The 19,674-nt window shown below is 52.6% G+C and overlaps 7 protein-coding genes across 7 annotated transcripts; 4 read left to right on the top strand and 3 right to left on the bottom strand.

The window, feature by feature from the left end:
• Window positions 1-259: 259 nt before the first annotated feature.
• Window positions 260-2,848, bottom strand: BDZ83DRAFT_702871 (fungal-specific transcription factor domain-containing protein; the record flags this gene model as incomplete). The annotated part of the gene is made up of 4 exons (XM_060511469.1): window positions 260-1,693; window positions 1,801-2,255; window positions 2,479-2,605; window positions 2,672-2,848. 4 exons carry the CDS (start codon window positions 2,846-2,848, stop codon window positions 647-649), a joined length of 1,806 nt encoding a protein of 601 aa, XP_060363113.1. The 3' UTR covers window positions 260-646.
• A 3,752-nt stretch (window positions 2,849-6,600) lies between these two features.
• Window positions 6,601-8,888, top strand: BDZ83DRAFT_581696 (uncharacterized protein; the record flags this gene model as incomplete). Its single annotated transcript, XM_060505482.1, has 2 exons — window positions 6,601-8,795; window positions 8,855-8,888. The coding sequence occupies 2 exons, from the start codon at window positions 6,601-6,603 to the stop codon at window positions 8,886-8,888; spliced, it is 2,229 nt and encodes a 742-aa protein (XP_060363112.1).
• An 872-nt stretch (window positions 8,889-9,760) lies between these two features.
• BDZ83DRAFT_627274 (uncharacterized protein) lies at window positions 9,761-10,289 on the top strand. Its single transcript, XM_060508620.1, has 2 exons — window positions 9,761-9,948; window positions 10,007-10,289. Exons 1-2 carry the CDS (start codon window positions 9,915-9,917, stop codon window positions 10,144-10,146), a joined length of 174 nt encoding a protein of 57 aa, XP_060363111.1. The 5' UTR covers window positions 9,761-9,914; the 3' UTR covers window positions 10,147-10,289.
• A 1,004-nt stretch (window positions 10,290-11,293) lies between these two features.
• BDZ83DRAFT_627270 (uncharacterized protein) lies at window positions 11,294-12,572 on the bottom strand. The gene is made up of 3 exons (XM_060508619.1): window positions 12,025-12,572; window positions 11,642-11,944; window positions 11,294-11,581 (listed from the first exon to the last, which is right to left on the bottom strand). Exons 1-3 carry the CDS (start codon window positions 12,287-12,289, stop codon window positions 11,457-11,459), a joined length of 693 nt encoding a protein of 230 aa, XP_060363110.1. The 5' UTR covers window positions 12,290-12,572; the 3' UTR covers window positions 11,294-11,456.
• Window positions 12,573-14,348: 1,776 nt separating this feature from the next.
• Window positions 14,349-14,751, top strand: BDZ83DRAFT_753824 (uncharacterized protein; the record flags this gene model as incomplete). The annotated part of the gene is made up of 2 exons (XM_060514402.1): window positions 14,349-14,516; window positions 14,737-14,751. The coding sequence occupies 2 exons, from the start codon at window positions 14,349-14,351 to the stop codon at window positions 14,749-14,751; spliced, it is 183 nt and encodes a 60-aa protein (XP_060363109.1).
• Window positions 14,752-15,006: 255 nt separating this feature from the next.
• BDZ83DRAFT_782305 (PhoD-like phosphatase-domain-containing protein) lies at window positions 15,007-16,846 on the bottom strand (the record flags this gene model as incomplete). The annotated part of the gene is made up of 4 exons (XM_060515560.1): window positions 16,670-16,846; window positions 16,449-16,600; window positions 15,377-16,349; window positions 15,007-15,294 (listed from the first exon to the last, which is right to left on the bottom strand). The coding sequence occupies exons 1-4, from the start codon at window positions 16,751-16,753 to the stop codon at window positions 15,007-15,009; spliced, it is 1,497 nt and encodes a 498-aa protein (XP_060363108.1). The 5' UTR covers window positions 16,754-16,846.
• A 1,003-nt stretch (window positions 16,847-17,849) lies between these two features.
• On the top strand, window positions 17,850-19,622 carry BDZ83DRAFT_581679 (major facilitator superfamily domain-containing protein; the record flags this gene model as incomplete). Its single annotated transcript, XM_060505480.1, has 6 exons — window positions 17,850-18,073; window positions 18,140-18,290; window positions 18,365-18,458; window positions 18,512-18,729; window positions 18,785-19,468; window positions 19,530-19,622. 6 exons carry the CDS (start codon window positions 17,850-17,852, stop codon window positions 19,620-19,622), a joined length of 1,464 nt encoding a protein of 487 aa, XP_060363107.1.
• Window positions 19,623-19,674: the final 52 nt, after the last annotated feature.

Here is a 19,674-nt window from a genome sequence, read left to right as displayed (position 1 = left end):
TTGTTCTTCCTTTTTTTGTTTGCTGGGAGGTTTGCATTGGCCGACATGCCAACTGCATATTTGCACCTATTGCCCCCAACATTACCAGACGCTGTGTGAGAATCGCACCGGCGCTGCTCCTTGCTTGTCTGGACACATTACACCGACTTGTAATCTTGACTGCTGCTCGGGACAGATACCCATCAGCTTACCGGCGTCGTGCACGCACCTTTTCTCCTGTACATATCCAATGGATTATATGACTACATTAAACACTCTTGTCTCAGTGCCCCTACTTTGTGATGTTCGCGCATTGCTAAATCAGACGGCCACGTTTGATGAACGCAGGAATTTGGTGAGAAATTGCAAACGCTGCATGCCGTTCCGTGTCTCAGATTCTTGGTGGTACCGGCAGTGATCGGCCGCGGCTCGAACGGCTGCAACTCAAAGGCATGCAGAGAATTCGGACGATCGTCCCGAAAACATCGGCGACGCTTGGCTGTCTGACCCGGTATTGCTCGGAGGGGTTGGGCGAGACCCTGAAATCCCAAATCCCCTTTTTGCGGGGTGGATCACTGGATGGTCCCCAAGCTCCCGACCGGATCCCGCGATTTGATTCTTGGGTGACCCTTGGGTTTTACTTGAGGGAAGATGGTACGGAGTATAATCACATCAAGAACAAGGGTGCCCCCTCAAACAGCTCGTCCCATGACGAAAACTTGCGACCGTGCTTCGCTTCCCGCTGTAGTTTTTCCACGAGACGAGCACCGTCTATCATGCTTACCGTGCCCAGTTCTTCGCCGACCGCTTGCATCCCCGAGCACATGAAGTTTGTGATTTCTTGGTCGTGGTAGATGAGGGCGGATTGTATTCCGCCGATGACCATTGGCCAGATGACGAATTTGTGTAACAGCCCCGCGCTGATTGCAATGGAACTTGATGGGGTGTTGTTATTGTTGTTGTTGTTGGCTTGCGAGGGTTGCCGCTGGATTCTTTGGGTGAAGAGCACGCGGAGGCTTGCAACGAGGGTGCTATATGCTGCTGATTCCCTTCTTGCAAGATGGGATAAGACTTGTTCTGACCAAACAGTGCTTGATCTTGGTGCGGTCCCGAGGCCGGCGAGACTGTTGATGGCGTACAAGGCGGCGGCGCTGTGATATGTCGTCATTAGTGCGACCCAGGCGTCTTTTGTTTCTTGGTCCTCGCTCAGTCTGCTCGGTGCCAGCGAGACTTGTGCGGTCGCCGAGATCTCTGCGGCCCATTTCTCTGGCGGTGAGGTATCAAGATAGTCCAACACAGCAGCCAGGCTTTCGGGGAGATGCTTCGCCGTCTCTGGGTAGAGTGCCCTCCGCGCCCGTAGTCCGTTGATACGGATCAGGATCGTAGCCAGGTCGTTGGGAACCAGCCTCCATGGGTTCCGGGCGTTGGTATCAGAGTCTTCTTGAAAGATTGCTTCATAGGATTCTTGTCTTGCGAGGATCGTGCTGACGACGTGGACTGATGGTAGTGAGAAGTTGCTGCTGCTGGTGGTGATGGTTTTGTTGATGGCGCCGTGGGTGGACGTGCCAAATATATCAAAGATTGCGAATTGCTGGAGGAGGCGGCAGAGTTCTGGGTCTGATTTTGCGACGGCGGCGAAGGGGCCGTGGGTGAGGATTATGCTCCAGGCGCCGGTGATGTGGGATTGCCAGGGGGCGTAGGCGGAGAATTGGATCTTTGGGGGATGTTAATGCTTTGCCGTTTTGAGGGTATGTATGATGGGAAGGTGAGGACGAGAGAGATGGCGAGAAAAAGAGGGGGGAAAGGGGGGGGGGGGGTCACCTGGGATGTGAGCATCACCATGATGCCGAGGAGGATACTGGGCCCCGGATCTTCGGTGTTGTTTGTTGAGTCGTTCCTGTGAGGTTGGTGATATGCGCAGAGTTCTTGGCCTAGGGCTTGTAAGGCGGCTGCTTGTGATGCAAAGTGGACGCTCTTGAAGTCGCCTGCTGCCATGAGTCTGGATAGTTCGGATCTATCGCCTGGTGCGGATGCATTTGGTCTGATGGAAGAGCGGAATGCGGAGGTAGCGAGAGTCTTGTTATTAGTTGATAGTCTGGATAAGATACTTGATGATGACGATGAGGGCTGCCCGCTGATGTGTCTATGGAGGGCTGCGATTGAGATGTATGTATTGCGGAGGTAGGAGGCGAGTGAGGCTATTTGGTTGGGGGAGATTTGGTATGGTGATGTTGATGTTGAGTAGGGGACTAGGTCTGGTGCTACGTGGTGATTATCTATGGACGAGTAATCAGTTGGTGATCAGTCGAGCAATGACACGAGAGTGAATATGTGAAAGCGAGATTCACGCAGTGAAGATGTGAAGATGAGTGAGTGGTGGGAAGTGGTGATGAGTGAAGGGGCGGTGATGAATGAGCGAGTTGTAATTTGTGTGAGTGAGTGAGAGTGAGGTTCACTGTACGGGCGAAGCTTTACCACGCGGCGAAGGTGTTTACCCACAGTACTCCATGGCATCAGCCGCAATCCTCAACTCCATCACGGATCCAGCCGTTCTCGGCGATCGGCATACGATGCCAAGGACCGACGCCGGTGGGCTAGTGCTACCGGTGGTGCTGCTGCTCCGTGTCTTTCCTCGGCTACGGTGACTGTCACTCTCGCGGTGACCCTCCGCGTCCGGCTCCCGATCCCGGACCCGGACGACAACACCCTTTTGCGTCAGGACGAGGGGGTCTCGGAAGGCGATGGGCCTCTTTTCGCCGTAGCCCGGGCACTCTGTGTGTGCGATGATGCATTTCCGGCATGCGGGGACGGAGGAGTCGCATCGGAGGCGCTTTTTGCGGCAGCGCCAGCATTGAGGGCCGAGGGTCATTGTGACTCGCTAGATGAGGAAATCTAGTGGTGGCGCGTGGAACAGACAGGCCTGTGGCTGACCGTGTTGAGATTGTATGAGCAGTTCTGCGGAGATTGGACCAGGCAGTGTTTGTCTCGCGAGATTATTTCATGGTGATGTCTACTTCACTGCTCTGGATAAGATAGACGGCAGTGGTCGTGGGGGGATAAGTCCCCCCCCCCCACTTCAAATGATTAGGTTTCACGTTTTCGGCATATGGCGACGGTGAGTTTGCGCAGAGCGGCGATGTCGGCCCCCGGTTAAGCCCAATCAACGGTCCATGGACAGCCCGAATCGGAAGCGTGCACGGTATCGGCACTTTGCCTAAGATACAGGTGGCCGACACGGCGACACGGGGCTTATTGCCTGTATTCGCGGCTTTACTGTGATTCGGGCTGCATTTAATTGACGAGAGCCAATGGCGATGTGATCATTGCGAAGTGGGACGACAGCAAGAGAGAGCACATTCTCATGAGGGCGACACTGTCAGGAATCGACGCCGACGTGAGGAGTTGGCAAACTGCTATGCCAGATAACTTCATCCTGGCGCCCGTCCATTGGCATTCTTGGCTAGCATTGTATCGTGCCTGTGAGACCTGCTTATGGCCGCTGCCGCGTGGTCCGTGGATCGTAGTTGGGACAGCAGCACAGCCTCGCAATCTTGGTTACAGGTCGATCGAGAGAGTGCCCGTCTAATTTCACCCACGGGGGAGACTCGAACATGATCGACGAAACAATTGGGGACGGCGGCCGGTTTCTGTGGCTCTTGCGCATGCCGTGTTTTCCATGATGGAGTGACGCAATATCAAAGTGAATCCAGACTTTAGGATTTCTCAACTCTCTCGTCAGGCTGAAGTCCAGCCCTGCGATGCTGATGGAGTCGGATGTTGTGAGTTTCCCGGGGCATGGCGCAGTGGTACTCGTTGGGTGACAATCTGGAGAGCTGACGACTACCCCATTCTTGGCGATCAAATACCCCTGCTATTTGGACCTGGATTTGAAAGATCTCAACAACAGTGACGAAGGTTGGGTGACCAATATGGTTTGTATCATTTTACACCGTACGTACTAGTCGAGGTTCTTGTCGGACATTTACGGAGTACCGGTCTAGAGAGGCTTTATGACGCTCTTCATGCGACCTAAACTCGGGGATCATGTACATGCAGAATAGTCCTTGACTACATGGTGTCCTGCGCAGACGATACAGAAGCTGCGAAAGTATAAAATATTGATTGTTTCGTTTCGTTCTTAATAAGTGCAGTAGCCAGCGAGAAGGAAGAAGGAGAACCGCCCGTTGCGGCAGAATTCCGTTAATCGTCGAACGGATGCCTGTGGTTACTGCCAACGTATTGCCAAGCTGCCAATTGTCGTGGCACTTTACTCATCTCCAGAAAAATCAATCTTGTCTTGGGGCTGTGAACTTCACAGCCTCAGTCCCTTGTGTGAGATTGCAACAAAGGAATCTCGGGTGTTTTTATGTCACAATCTGATTCTCAGTATGAGGTTTGGAGTCTCGTCGGGTTTGCGATTCTGAAGCTGCGCCCATCACCGAGTTTCGGTTTGCGGGACTAAGCGGGTTTGGGAGACTGCGTGGGTCTAGGATGCCTCTTTGCACTGGTAGCATTACTTATTCGTAAAATAGAACTGTAGCATGAATAGAGAAATAGGAAGGAACAATAAGGATGTGACATACAATCACAAATTGTGTCGATAGCCACCTCTCTTCTCAGCACCTACAAGATGGAGTTCTGGATCAATTGAGTTTCAATAACATTCTCGGCCAACATCACAGCATTAGTGTTGGCCTGTTGGCTACGCTACTTTGCACTAACAGCGACCGGTACCGGGGCCAGGCTCTAGAGACTGCCGCCATGGAATCCATTGCCCACAACCCGGCCCTGCTCGTATGGGCCCTGTTCGTCGGGTTGGGCAAAGACCGGAGCCAATCTCGGCTCGACATTGCCGTATGGTGGTAGTATTGAATCGCTAGATGGTGATTACTGTGCAGATAGCAGCCGTGCATTCTGCTTTTTTTTTTCACGAGGCTACCGCTACCCCTGAGCTATGCATAGAATTATGCTTGGGAGCGGGGCCGCACATTCTGCCCCGATTCAGACCCCTTGTGTTCCTATTCCTTCGAGAGGCTAGAGCATGCTGTATCTGTAAGAACATAAAAAGGGGATAATAGGGCAGAAGAAGCTGTGAGAATACTCGTATAGCCGCCGTGCGTGCCGCCCAACCCAAGACTGATTTGCTCAAGCCGAGCACTCATAGTGGGTTCAATTGGGTCTCTTCTCGTTTCAAAGGAGGGTCTTTCGTCTCTGGGCCGCAGGTTCGCCGCACCAAAAAGACGAAAGGAAGAGGATCAGTCATTCACCCAGTCATGGGCTGTCATGCCAGTCTTTAGGCAACCGAATATCACCTTTGGGGGCAGTGCAAGGAAACGAAAACGACCCTTCATTGGAGCGCGGCCGGCGCGGACCAACGCTGCTAGAGCTGCCAAAGAGCTGCCAAAACTGTCAGGGCCGCCAGAGTTGTCACGGACTCACGGTTTGTTCCCCTCTCCCAGAGTGCCATCCCTCCTCAGCTTGACAAGGGGGACGAGAGGTACCGGCATTGGCTGGTCAGGAACGGCCGGCTTGGGCCGTTCTTGGTGCCATGGCGGCCCATGAGCCCCGTATCCCATACGCAGGTACGGCGGCTGGAATGTGATGGGATTGGATGCGTGATCGTCGTGGGCATTCCCATCTCACATCATCTTCAGGTGGAAGAGCCGCCAAGCTGTCACTGGCCAGTGGTTTTGCAGTTCCGCCTCTTCTGAGTTCACCTCCAGGCGCGGTGCTAACTCGTAGGCTGTAGATAGCCCCTGGATCATGACTGACTCCTATTCCAGCCACCGTTGAAAGAGGCGTTGGAGGCGCTGGAACATGGACCAGAACCCCGAGGGAAAGACATTCTGCTGCCGCTACAGATTCTCGGTCTGTCGATTGTTTCCGTACGAGCAGAAGTTCGAGCTTGGCTTGAACTGTTCAGGCCCACAACCAAGCTTGCTTCGCCTCCCCAGCTATGCCGATTATGTACAAAGTGCAACGACGGGGACACGAATAAGGGAGCGGCAATGTCACTGACGGATTGAGGATGTGCACAAACCGAACGGGAAATTGATGCTTGGCAACAAACCACCCTTTTTTCGTACCTCTCTGACTCTCGTCGCCAATCTATCGGGTCTCTCTCTTGTTTAATCTATCCGTAGAAGAGCGACCGTGTGCCCTGTCACCCCCCGTCCGAGTCTCTTCCGATCATGCAACGCTGTTTTCTGTCTTTCCTTTAACCAATTTGACGTCGAAGTTTCAGTAAAGACAACGAGGAACTATTCGACGTTGAAGGGGAAGAATCCTCTCACTCGCTTCGCCTCTTCTTCCCCCCTCCCCACCCTGCCCAGTTGCCCCCTTCCACTCTTTCAGGGGACAACCGTGGAACCTTAATTGGACCCTTTTGAGCTCATCGGATGATTCTGCACCGCGTCCAACTATCGTGAGTAGAGACACACTCTCGCACACGCACATACCGAGGGGACACACGAGGAAGAGACAAGGCTTGAAGCTTCAAACGTCGCCATCGTAGAGTGCTTCCAATCGCAAGCTGACGATGCCTGCGACCAGACACCTTTGACGGGCAAATAACATTACAAACACCACACATTCGTTACTACTAAACATAAAGCAATAATCATGAAGCTCACCCAAGTCGCTCCTTTTCTCATCTACACCCTCCTCGCCGCCCTCCTCCCCTCCTCCGCAAACGCCGACCGCATCCTCCAGTCCTCGTCCCTCAACAACTGCCAAAAGAAATCCGACTTCTCCGCCAGCTTGTTCAATGTCGTCGTCTCCGCCAACAATGGCTCCGTCATGGCAAACATCGCCGCCGTCGTCTCGGTGGAAGGCAAGGCCGTCTTCGACGTCGCCCTGCGCATCTACGGCTACGAATACCTCAAGATGACGATAGACCCGTGCACAATGGACCTCCAGGGCCTCTGCCCGATGAAGCCCGGCAAGATCGACATGGAGTTCTCCTTCGAAATCGGCGACAAGCTCGACCAGGTGCCCGGTATTGCCTACACCATCCCCGACCTCGACGCCACCATCCGCGCCATCGTCAACCTCACCGAGACGAACACCACCGTCGCCTGCGTCGAAGCCGACTTTTCTAACGGCAAAACCGTCGATCTCGTGGGCGTCAAATGGGCCACCGCCGTCATCGCCGGCCTTGGTCTCGGGTCCGCCGGCATCATTTCCGCCATGGGCCATACCGATGCCGCCGCCCATCTCGCAGCCAACGCCCTATCTCTGTTCGGATACTTCCAGGCTCAGGCCTTTGTCGGTCTCTCGGGCGTCGACATGCCGCCCATCGTACAGGCTTGGACGCAGAACTTCCAGTGGTCCATGGGCGTCGTCAGGCTGGGCTGGATGCAGACGCTTTGTACGTGGTACCAGCGCTCGACGGGCGGTGAGGCGGCGCGACTATTCGATTCGTTGAGCGGCATCTCGGTGCAGGTCTCGAAACGCTCTCTCGACATCGTCAACAGCATCGGCCCCGTCAAGCGCGGCATCAACGCCATCGCGAAGCGTGCAAACATCCTCCAGGACAACGGCTCCTACGTCGTCTACGGCATCCAGCGCGTGGCTTTCAAGGCAAAGATCGAATCGACCAACCTGTTCCTCACCGGCCTCATCGTCTACTGCTTCTTCATCATCTTCACCGTCCTCATCATCGCCGCGTTCCGATACGGTACCGAAATCGCCGTGAAGCAGGGATGGTCCAAGAAGGACCGCTTCGTCGAGTTCCGTCGCGACTGGAAGACCACCCTCAAGGGCGTCCTGTTCCGCCTCAACCTCATCGGTTTCCCGCAGATCGCCGTCCTGTGCCTGTGGGAGTTCACGCAGATCGACTCGGCTGCTCTCGTCGTCCTGGCCGTCTTCTTCTTCCTTGGCACCCTCTTCACGCTCATCTGGGCCTCGTGGAAGGTCATCCTCATTGCGAAGCAGTCAATTCTCACCCACCAGAACCCCGCGCATGTTCTTTTCTCGAACCCCCAGATCATCAACAAATGGGGCTTTCTCTATGTTCAGTACCGCGCCTCTGCGTACTACTTCATCATCCCCTTCATCGCCTACATCTTCCTGAAATCCGCCGTCATCGCGTTCGGTCAAAAAGCCGGCGTCGCCCAGGCCATCGCCCTCATCGTCATCGAGGCCGCCGCCCTGATCGCCGTCAGCGTCCTCAAGCCCTTCATGGACAAGAGCACAAATTCCTTCAACATTTCAATCTACGCCATCAACTTCATCAACTCCGTCTTCCTCCTCATCTTCACAAACGTCTTCGACACCCCCGGCATCGTCGTCGGTGTCGTCGGCGTGATCCTCTTCATCGTCAACGTCATCTTCGCCTTTGTCCTCCTCCTCATGGTCCTCATCTCCAGCATCCTCGTCTTCTGGCGCGTAAAGGGCCAACCGACAGGCACCGGCCCCACGCAGCTCAACGACCCCTCCATCCTCGCAAAGGGCGACCGCACCGAGGGCAAGTCGCTCCTCGACCTCGACGAAGACGACAAGGTGAACCCGTACCGCCGCGAGTCGCTGCGCTACGGCGAGGAGAAGGCCACCGAGAGCGGCATGAGCCTGCACGTGTCCACGTCCACATCGAACCTCAACAGCCGAGGCGATACCCACGAAATGTCATATCTGCCCTCGCCGGGCTCCAGGCCCGCCGTGAGCCCGTCGGTGCCCATGTTCCCCGCCGACCGTTCATTACGATCTCAAAGTCCGGCCCCGCCGCGGTCTCCGGCGAGTGACTTCCCGCCGCCGAGTCCGTTTGGGAACGGATCTGCACGCAGTATCCACGAGTTTCGATCCCAAAACAACAATAGGTGAGTTGTCCTTCGCTGAAATCAGTCTCTCGCTATCCTTGCTAACCTTATATGCACAGTCCATGGCAGCGCGGTGCTGGATATGATCATTGAGGATTATAGATAATATGGGCACATTCGCCAGACGTTCATCTTGTCACTCTTTCCTTTTTCTTCTCGTTACCGTTTACATCACACTTTTCCGGGGGCGTTATATAGAGTCTCATCTGGAAACCTGCATCAGCAAGCGTGCATAGAAAAGAACACCATCTACTTTGTATAATCGGGCGTACTTGACGAGATTTTCCCTAGACAGCCATATCTGAGGAACTGCACAGGACCCATTTGCCCTTGTGCCTAGACTTCAGAACGCCTAGGCTAATCAATCGAAAAGGCCCATGAAAATGTAATGTGGGTTTTAACCCTTTACTTGTGCCATGTAATTGAGTGTTCAAGGGCAGGAAAGCTCCAAGTTCTCATCCTATCTTCCCAGAGTACCAACCACGGCGGCACCTGCCAGTCATGATAGTAATTGTTGGAAAATATCGAGAAGAGCATCAGCGATAACGTATATGCTCCGATTACAAACCCCCCGTCGCAGTTCAGCGCGCCGAAATACCCCCCCCCCCCATTAATACCTTCAAGCAGAGTGATATAACGGCTTCGTAGTATTCGACTCCGTGATATGCAGCTAATGCCTGCCTCGCAGTTATGATGGAGCTTGGGAGACTCTTCTCCGGCTCGACGGAGACGTGACCCGCAATCTCGTCAGCAAAATCCGCCCGAGCTGTGATCATTGGCAAGTTGAACGCTGTGATGCGATGGCTGCTCCCGCAAATTTCCACATTTCGACCCAATACTTGACGTCACTATAAACACACGATAAACGCCGCGATAGTGACGCTCGATTTACGCAATGCGCGTAATGATCCCATAGGTTTCGATAGTAGCTGATGAAATCAGGAGATGAACAGTTTTGTCAGTCAGATTTAAATATCATTATCGTACCTCATCATCAATCACTTTCTTCCTATTACTTGACTTCAAGCTCTCGCACGTACTCTTACATACACACAACCAGAACCTTCAACGCTCATTTGAACTCGACAACCTCATTCCTAAGAACGCTCTATCTCCAACATGCCTCAATATCAACCTCAAGCCGACACCTTTAGTATGATAACCTCCTGCCACACTGTTCATGGCCGAGTCCGAATACTGACGTTGAACAGAGGACCCTTCCAGCAAGGCTGAGGCCAAGCACCAGATAGCAGAGCAGAAATACGAGGAGAGGAAAGAGCACTCAAAGAGCGGTGCGAACACGCAGACGGGGCACCATGCGAACATTGTCAAGGAACCTAAGCAAGATTGAAGAATTATCACTGGAGCAATGATCGTACACGTAAAAGCGGCGTTTTGTATTTTTTCGGGCGATCTATTTTCTTCTTCCCGTCTCACATCCGCTTACCACCTCGAATACGTTTGTCGTCAAATATAATCCATCTTCACATTCAATGACCCTGTCACAATTGCATTTGATTGATGTCGTCGAACAATTGATATCATTCACAGTTTAACTTGTATACCTATCACGCCATGTAGTATGTACCTTGGAACTTTTCATCCGCCTGGAAGCGAGCTTAGTCCGAGGTCCTTCCTGTAACAGCTACAACAATCCTATGAGCCTTGGCATTCTCTACCTAAAACTGATATGGCTCGCAGGATTTATCCATGACTGCATCTTATACGTTGTAAACCAGGCTGTGGTTGTGCCAAGCGTAATCATGCAATCCTTCAAGCGCACCTTCCTTGATCAGATAAGCTTCGGGTAAGACCAAGACCCAGACTCAGATTGCAACATCTTGTAAGTATATATGCACGCAGAGCTTTGACTCTATTTTTCTTTCATTAACGAAGGCATCAGTCTTCAACCCATCTCCCAGTACCTCACTCACCTTCACAAACCCTCTCGCGGAAACTAGTCTAGCCCAGCCTTGGCTTTCGCTTGCCGCCTTTTTCCAAATTCTGCATTGTACAAAATCTTGTGAGTGTGGCTTCCAGGTCATCATCGACCTTCCTCCTCGTCTATCGCTAACAGATCAAAAAGCTCAACGGTTAATATGATGAAGATCAGCCTTGCTCTTCTTGTAGCTGTGGCATCGGCTGCCCTCGCCGCTCCTGAGGCTATTGGCGCTCGCCAAGCCGCGGGATGTCAGCCTTCCGAGACCGTTTGCCGTGATGGCTGGGCGTGGTGTTGCAGTGGCTCAACTTGCTACGAGTTCGCTCCTCCTACGGCCTGCTAAGAGAACATAACTACTTATCAAGATGAGATGTTCAAATCAGATAGGATAAAGCTGATGGCATTGAGTGAGATCTTATCTGAGGATGTCGTCGAGACCGGATAAAATGAGACCTCTACTCTTAGATCGAATACAACCTTCTCAATTGTATCAAGTCCCGAAATGCCATCAATTCCGAATGTTACCACAAGTACAAGTAAACATGATAGCTTATCAGTCTTCTTTCATCATAAGGCGGCATCTCATTTTCGTGGATCATATTGGCCCGCGTCTCGAAACTACAAATGACAGACGCCACAAAGCATATAAATAATGATATGATACAAAGGCACATATGCCAGCGAACGAAGTTTCCAGGAATTTCTTTTCCTACATTTCCAACTCACGCAACGGGCCTCTGAGCCATGAAGACGTTCGCTGGGAAAATGCCGCCCTGCTCAGTCATCTCCTTTGTGTATCTCTCCTCCAGGTCGGTATAGATTACCGGATCCATATCAGGAACCAACACTAGGTTTGGTTAGTGAGGGCCGGCTTACGGCAAAGGCAGCTTGCTTCAAGTCGACTCACTTTGGGCGTTCCTAGCGACAAGCGGGATTGTGTGCATGAAGGGCTCGATGGAAGATTTGACGGCGGCCTCATCGCCATGCACTTTACCAATCCCACACTCCACTCGCTCGACCTTGACGCTCTGAAGACCGGCCCTCTTCATTGCCTCTGGAATTTTGGACGCGTATTTGCGATCCATTCCCTGCTTCTCAAACATGGTCCCGATGATGTGAATGAGATCCCTGAGAGATTGGGGCTGGTTCGGCTGGCCTGGACTGATATCCAGCTCCATAATCTGCAGCCAGCCTCCCGGGGCCAATGTATCTTGCGTCAGTTAGACTAGAACACGCGCAATCCGAAAAGTCGCAGCCAGAACCAACATATTTCAACAACCTATGACTTACCGGCGAGGTTTGCGATGGCCTGCTCGACGCCGGACCGGTGGGCGCTGTGGAGAACGTTGCGAACGTGGGTCAGATCGAACTGGCCCTTGAGATCCCCGGCCGGTGGATCACAAACGTCGTGGGTTACGTAGTGGATATTGCCCTGAGCTGACGTGGGCAGGAAAATGGTTGAAACATCGGCGCCGACCATGTGCGCGGATGGTGGAACCTGTTTCTGCAGGTCCCGTAGCAGCGTTCCTGCGAAATCGCGTGTTAGAAGACCCATTTTACAGTGCAGTCAAAGATTGAGATACCGTCGGCGCAGCCCATGTCGAGAATCTTGAGTCCATCTTTGGCAGTATCCACTGGCGAAAACACGACCTTATCTTTGAGGCACATCTGGATCCAACGATGCTGAACTTGAAGGCGCGTCAGCTCGGCTTGGACATCGCCGACCATGGCTAGGTACTGGTTGTCGACTTGGCCATTTTGTCCGCTTTGGCTACTCATACTGAAGTTCGTGCTGAGGATGAATGTATCACAGTGAGATAGATAAATGATTATGATGCTTACCACCCTAAAGCCACCGAGAGCTATACGGAGGTCAAGATGATTAAATGCAATCCCATCGTCCCATCTTCAACCGATCACAAGCTATCTAGTGTCTGCTGAGCATACGTGACCGGTAGGTTCAACAAGCAGGCAAGCTCTTCGTCTACACTAAAACCCAAAGGCTCCTAGTATTCTAGAAGGCGTTTGTAAAGGTGGTATAAGATCTAGATTTCGCAGACTTCCGCATTTGGCTCACTCCGAGTTATGCATAATGTCTAGAAAACTTCGGCATGAACTTGAGTTACTGGCCGACAGCTCGACTCAGCAACAGGTGAAGGCGAATGTTCTACTGGCAAGAGGGGAACAAGGGAAATTGTAAAGGCCGAACAGGCGAGCTTCGCGTATTTATCGCGTGACGATTGCGATAGCGATAGCGATTGTGGACATGTCAAGTTACAGATATCACGAACGCGATGAGATCCGATAATATCAGTAATCCAGAGTCTCCAATGATGAACACGGCTGGACGAACTCGTGCGATTCGAATGTGGCGGCTGATAGATGGATGCAGGGTGGATGACGGCGTCGATATGTTCTGGAACTTGACGTGAGGGAGGGTAAGGACGGAGTTGCGGGTTCTAGGTGCGGGCCATCGCTCATGTTTGCTTCTCCGAGACAGGACAATTAAACATGTATCTGCCAGATTGGGCCACGCAGCATACTACAACCAGTCGCAAGTTGGTCAGAGGCGAAACGTGGAGAACTGCCGAGGTTTGTTTCTTCTTGTATGGATGCCTAGCTGATGCCAGATGGATGGATGGATAGATGATGGATGTTCGACATCCATATCCCCTAATTGACTTCGGGAATAAAGTCCCGCCCAGGCGTGCCCCCACTCGGGACCCTGTAGGCCGTCCGGTGGTCCCCCGGCGAAGATCAGGAACGAGAACAACTGACGATTCGGACATATCGATGTCATTCTTCGGGCGATCCAAGTAAAGTAGTTTCTTCAAGGGCCTCTCATGCAACGCAACTCGATGCTGTGATTTTGGGAGGGAAACAGATGGGTTACAACACTGTGTCACATCGGCCAAGCCAAGCGGGCGATCCATGCTCCTGCGCCGTGCGTATCTGCGTATACTTGAAACAGTTAGGCCCAATCTTGAGTTAAATAAGCAAAGTCACGCCATCCCTGGGCAGTGTGCAAAGAGCCCAGGGTTACAACACCGTAGTCTCCAGTGGGAGATGGGCACATCATTGATGAGAGGAAAGAAGCAGGGCCAAAGAGGCACAGCTGTAAGCCAAGCAAACATTTACTGTAGGGCTGTTTCCATGTCTCTGTTGCAAATCTCTCTGTGCATGGCGAGCTTCCTTAAGCGAGTCAGTCTAGCTGATCCCGCTCACACCTTCCTGCAATGACCGTCCGAAGATCCGAATCTCTCATGCTCATTGGCTCCACTTCAAGACAGTCAAGGTTTGATGATTGATTAAGACTGTCACAATCTTACAGAGTACAGACACAGATCACTCACACAGTCACATCAGTCTGTGGCTGTTGGTGTGCTGTGTCGTGCCGGACCTTTTTAATAACCCTCGGGGACCACTCATCCCGCCATTGTCGGAGTGTTTCGAGTTTCTGTGTTCGTGTCCTTCAGTCCCTACGACATCGAGGAGAGTGTTCGGTTGAGCTGTCCCGCCTCGCCTTCGAGTTGACCTCGACAAACATACACATCCATTCCTTTTGAAAAGACCGCGAGAACGAGAAGAAATCGTCGCATTATTCCACAGTCAAAATGAAGACATCCATCGCTTACATCATCGCCGTGGCCCTCTTCGGAGCTACGCAGGCTGCCATCACCCCGATGAACAACATCATTCGTCACGAGTACAACCTCAACGCCAGAGCCGGCGTTCACGGCAACATTGAGAGAGACGAGCCCGCCCTTGCCCCCGAGGGCGATGTTCTGCAGCCCATTGTCTAAAGAATTGGCGCTTCTATTCACACGACACACCCAAACACGAGCAACTAACGTCGCCCCGTTTTCAATTGTCGGACACGGGTCCGAGACGGTTCACTTTCTACCACGCGGTTCTGGCCCCCAGTCTTCGAGGGCCTTACACCACGAACAACTTTCAACTTCAATTCTACGCATGCTTTCAGACATGCAACCTAGGGTACAGGGACGAGGAGTTTAGGCGGAGACTGAGATGGGAAGTGGGCGTTTGACGGATCCTTTTTGACGGGTATGGAAAACATTTGGAGGACGAGAGCAAGACGAAGGGATCGGAAGGACTGTGGGTTGGGAAGGATATTCCAAGGCAAAGAGAGGAGCGCTGGCTTGACGTATTGAAGCCACGATGAATGCGAACTTTTCAAGCTAGACCCCTACTTCTCTGCGTGCACATTTTGATGATCTTTCGACTCCACGGGCTCGGTAATGAGGCAGTCGATCACTTGGTGAACTCCCACGTGTAGTTCCACACCTGGCGCCCATCAACGATAAGCTCATAGTCTACCGTCCATCGGGTCTCCTCCGACGTGTCAAATGACACCCGACCAAACTTTGAATTCCCCCACGGGTGCGAATACACAGAGATGTCCGTGTCCTCAATCTGCTTGTGGAACCGATCGAAGGGTTCATAGAACTGGTTCAAGGGCGAGGTGGAAAATTCAATCACAGACTTACCACCCTTGTCGCTAGTGGGCGGAAAGATCGTCGTCGCGTGCTCATGCCGGTCCTAGTCAAAAAAGAAGCAAAGAATTAGCTCAAGCAAACTATTGAAATTTTTGGCAGGGCCGATCAAACAGAGACCAGCTTACCCCACTCAAGATGATAACTCCGTCCGTTTGTCTCATCATCTCTAAGATCATGTCTCTCTCCCACAGATATCCCGACCAGCTATCGGCCGAATCGGGACCCCTCCAATTTCGCGTGAACGGGACGCTGCTGACCACGACTTTCCACAACTTTTCTGTCTCAAGCCACTCTCGCAGGTCCGCTAGCTGCGCCGCGCCAAGCATCGTCTTCTCAGGCCCGTCCGCCATGTTTTCAGCCGATCGATAGCGCCGCGTGTCTAGGACGAAAAACGAAACGTCGCCCCGGCGGAAGGTGTAGTGCGTTTTCCCGACGCCATACTGCGAGGGGGGATTCGCGTGCCCTTGATAAGACCAATATGGCCTCATGGCGGACTGGTAGAGACCAGTCTCGTTCGCCGCCCAGTCGTTGATGATCTCGTGGTCGTCGTAGACGTGCAGCCACGGCACGGATCGAAGCGCGGGTGACCAGCTGAGCGAGGCATAGACTTGGCGGTATGCCGTGGTGTAGTGCTCTGGCGTCCAGCCGAGGGCCACGGGCAGGTCGATGTAGATAAAGTCGCCTAGGAAGAGCATCATGTCTGGCTGATTCGCCGAGACATGCTGGTCCAAGTACTCCAGTCCCTTGATGCGTAAGCCATGATCCAAGGGGTTGTAGGGGTAGAAAGGCTTGATGCAGCTTGTAGAGATGAGACTCCATCGCTGTGGCGAGAGGGCTGCTGTCCTGAAAGATCCGGTATGGCTGGCATTCGTGATGTAGGTGTACGACGTATCCGGCTTCAGCCCGTCAAGCAGGAACGTCCCCGTATGATCACTGGAGTCAGCGATGACGATTGTCTGCGACATGGCATCCTGTCCAATTTTCTTGGAAGGCGCCCAACTGATCTTGACGTAATTCGTTGGGAGAGCTGGCGCTCTTACTACGATCCGCGCCGTACTCTCATCCACGTAGCCCATCCGAGAGAAGGAGAGATCGTGACTCTGGTGGAGTACGCTTCCTCTGTATATGAAGTCCCATATGGATCCAAGTGACAGGATATTCAGTAGGACTGTGACCAGAGATGTGACCGGCGATGACCGATCAACCCAACCCAAGAGAAGAAGCAGCCACGGGTGATGTTGCCTAGAGGCCCGCCTCGAATTGGGCAACAGGAGCCTAATCATTAGAGAGAATGCGTACAACCCGCAACTCCCATAGATACGATTGAGATATACCTTTCCGAGAGGATGCTACTTGGTTGTTAGAATGAGGCTCATTGATTCCCAAAAAGGGAAATCATGGGATATGTTAAGACTCACGAATCTTGTGAACAGGATTGTCATCAACCTAAGGCTGAGAGTCGCCACTGCCGAAATGGCGTCTAACACACCAGTGAGGACCATTTTGATGTCTTCGCTGTGAGTAAATGGTAAGTTTGCTAGGTTGACGAGACTCTAGATAAGCTGTGTCCCAGGCCTCCCAAAACTCACGAGACCATGGACCGAGTTTGAAATGACAATCGGCCCCAAAAGCGGACAAAAACGAATGCCCAAGGAAGCCCGCTCAACACTAGGCTTTCCATCTCTTCAATCCACGGACCCGGAAACACGGCCATGGTACTCGAAGTGGGCTGGAAGGATGAACACTTTCCCCATCACTATGTAAAATACTTCCAATGATCAACACACGTGCAATACCATTGCCATCACTCTTGGCCGAAAATAAACAACCTAATAATGGACCCTTTAGGCCGTCATCCCGATTCAAGTGCTTCTTTTCAACCGTGAAATGTTCCTTATCACTTCCCGGATGAGCAGACCCGCCTCCGGGAGCATACCGGTGGGCCGCGGCAACGGAGCCCCACTCCGATGGACGTCTGAGAGGATCGTATTCTACCACGTGGGCGTCCGAGGCCCGTGGGATGACCATTTTTTCCCCCGAAGGCGGAGATCCACCGGGAGGAAAACATGACGGCCAAGCTCCGAGGACAAACTTTCCAAGCTAATCAAAGCTTGTTCCTACAGCGTCAGGCACGTAGGTAGAGAAAATAGCCTGACTAAGGTGAGGCAACTACACCTCGTTCCTTCAGTGAACACCCGGCGGCTCCCGCATCTCGGGCATCGTCCGGGTCTCTTGGCCTTCGCACCCGATTTCGACTGTGGTGTTCATTCCGGGGCACGTGGCTAAGATAGTGTATCGAATGGACGATGGAACTGTTGCCTTTGCTCATAATGCCGATAGTTCGGCAAAATGCTCTTTGACGTAGGAAGGCCTCGACGAAGGATTGCAATAGCTTGGGTTTTTGAGTGGATGACTTCTTGACCCATACGCGTCCGAAGAAGTTGGTTGAAAACAAGGACTCCACGTGGTAGTTTGTGAGGCATCTGGAATCGACGCACATCATGCATCCGTAGTACTTATAGCTAGGAAGATCACACTCGGGGGATGTTTTTGTAGCAGCACATTTCTAAGTCGTTGTCGACCACAAAGTCATCCAACATGGAGTCCACACCAGGTTCAGTATTCGACACGGTTGATGATGCCTTCAACAAGGATGTCGGGGTTATGGTTTCTTCTCAAAGTGACGACTCGTCATCTCGAGACCCTTCTATTCCTGCCAGAACAGCTGGAAAGCTCGATGTGCTGGTCCAAGGTGTCGCATTGTTTTCCGATGGGTACAACATCCAGATCATTGGATACATGAACACCGTTCTGGCTAAGCTGTGAGTTACGCATCTGAGCGATAGTAATGTTGGTGTAGGGAAAGGTCGATTAACAAGTATGAACAGTTATCCGAAGCAGATGACGAATGCTGTGAAGACGAGGCTTTCCAATTCAATCCTCATTGGCGACATCTTTGGCATGCTCATCTTTGGTCTCTGCATTGACAAGTTCGGTCGGCGAGTTGGAATCATTCTGACTACTCTCTTCTTGGTTTTGGTACGTTGACACCTTCGATATGATCGCTTATTGGAAAGTTGTCTTATCGAGAGCTGTTACTGATAGCCAGCCAGGGTATCGTCATTGCCACTGCTGCCCATGGAACCTCCATCGAGGGCATGTTCTGGATGATGGTCATCGGTCGTGGTGTTGCGGGTGTCGGTGCTGGTAAATGATCTCAGCTGACCTGAACAAGAGCCTCAAGACTTACAGCAATGCAGGGGGAGAATACACAGTCTGCACCTCGCAGGCTCTGGAGTGTGCCGACAGTACAGAGGCCATGCGTAGGAGACGCGGAATGCTCGTCGCAGTTTCCACAAACGCCGCAATCATCTCTGGTTTCGTCGGCTCCAGTATCGTCTCTTTGATCGTCATTGCGGCGTATAATGGCCAAGCCAGTGATGGGATTTGGCGCATATGCTTCGGCATCGGGATCTTCGTTAGTCAACCCCCACCGCCGAGAGGACATGAACGTGAGCTTACAATTATTCCAGCTTCCTTTGGCCATCTTCTTTTTCCGGCTACGACTCGTCGATTCACAGCAGTATCAGAAACACGCCATCCAGCGTAACATCCCATACCGCCTCGCTCTCAAATTCTACTGGAAGCCACTTCTTGGATGCTGCAGCGCATGGTTCCTCTATGACGCCGTCGTATATCCTTTCAATCTTCTCGCACCAACTCTTGTCTCCGGCTTCTCCTCCCAGCAGACAATGATCCAGTCAATCGGCTGGTCAGCCCTTATCAACGCCTTTGCCCTCCCCGGCGCCTTCATCGGCGCGCTACTGATGGACCGCATTGGCCGCCGCCAGACTTACGCCCTCGGCTGGGCCATCGTCTGTGTCCTCGGATTCGCCATTGGCGGCAGCATGATCCAGCTCAACAACGTCTTCCCGCTCTTCGTCACCCTTTATGGCCTCTTCCAGACCTTCTTGTCTGTCGGGCCCGGAGACTGCAACTTTTTGGTCTCGAGCGAGTCCTTCCCCACACCCCTGAGAGGTCACTTCCTCGGGTTTGCGGCCGCCGTAGGCAAGGCAGGCGCTGCTATTGGCACGACTGCGTTGAGTGCGGCACTTGCGAGCTTTGATGAGAAACTGAAGGGACAGCAGGCGATCTTCCTCATCGGGAGTGGCATTTCGGTCGTAGGTACCTTGTGCGTGTGGTTCCTGATACCCGACGTAAGTTCCCCCTTGTTATGACTGTTATCTCTTCTGCTGGATCTATCTAACCATTCGCTAGGCTCCGAAGCATCTGGAAGACGAAGACGTTCGTTTTAAGAAGTATCTCGAAGCTAACGGCTACGATACGAGCCAAATGGGTCTCAAGGCATAGTCTCTGACTTTGATTCTGGTGCTTGAGGTAATTTGGTGGGAAAACGGAAGAT

This window comes from Colletotrichum acutatum, assembly GCF_030867785.1.
Source record: "Colletotrichum acutatum strain CBS 112980 chromosome Unknown BDZ83scaffold_70, whole genome shotgun sequence".
NCBI classification, from domain to species: Eukaryota; Fungi; Ascomycota; class Sordariomycetes; order Glomerellales; family Glomerellaceae; genus Colletotrichum; species Colletotrichum acutatum.
Note: the sequence above shows the minus strand (reverse complement) of the source record. Positions and strands in the feature narration are given on the sequence as shown.

Bases quoted from the DNA above. Each gene is read 5' to 3' on its own strand.
- BDZ83DRAFT_627274 (XM_060508620.1), top strand. From the start codon at position 9,915: ATGCCTCAATATCAACCTCAAGCCGACACCTTTA. The intron at 9,949-10,006 runs GTATGATAACCT...GACGTTGAACAG, and splicing joins ACCTCAAGCCGACACCTTTA to AGGACCCTTCCAGCAAGGCT.
- BDZ83DRAFT_627270 (XM_060508619.1), bottom strand. From the start codon at position 12,289: ATGGGTCTTCTAACACGCGATTTCGCAGGAACGCTGCTACGGGACCTG. The intron at 11,945-12,024 runs GTAAGTCATAGG...AACTGACGCAAG, and splicing joins GGCCATCGCAAACCTCGCCG to ATACATTGGCCCCGGGAGGC. The intron at 11,582-11,641 runs GTGAGTCGACTT...AACCAAACCTAG, and splicing joins TGTCGCTAGGAACGCCCAAA to TGTTGGTTCCTGATATGGAT.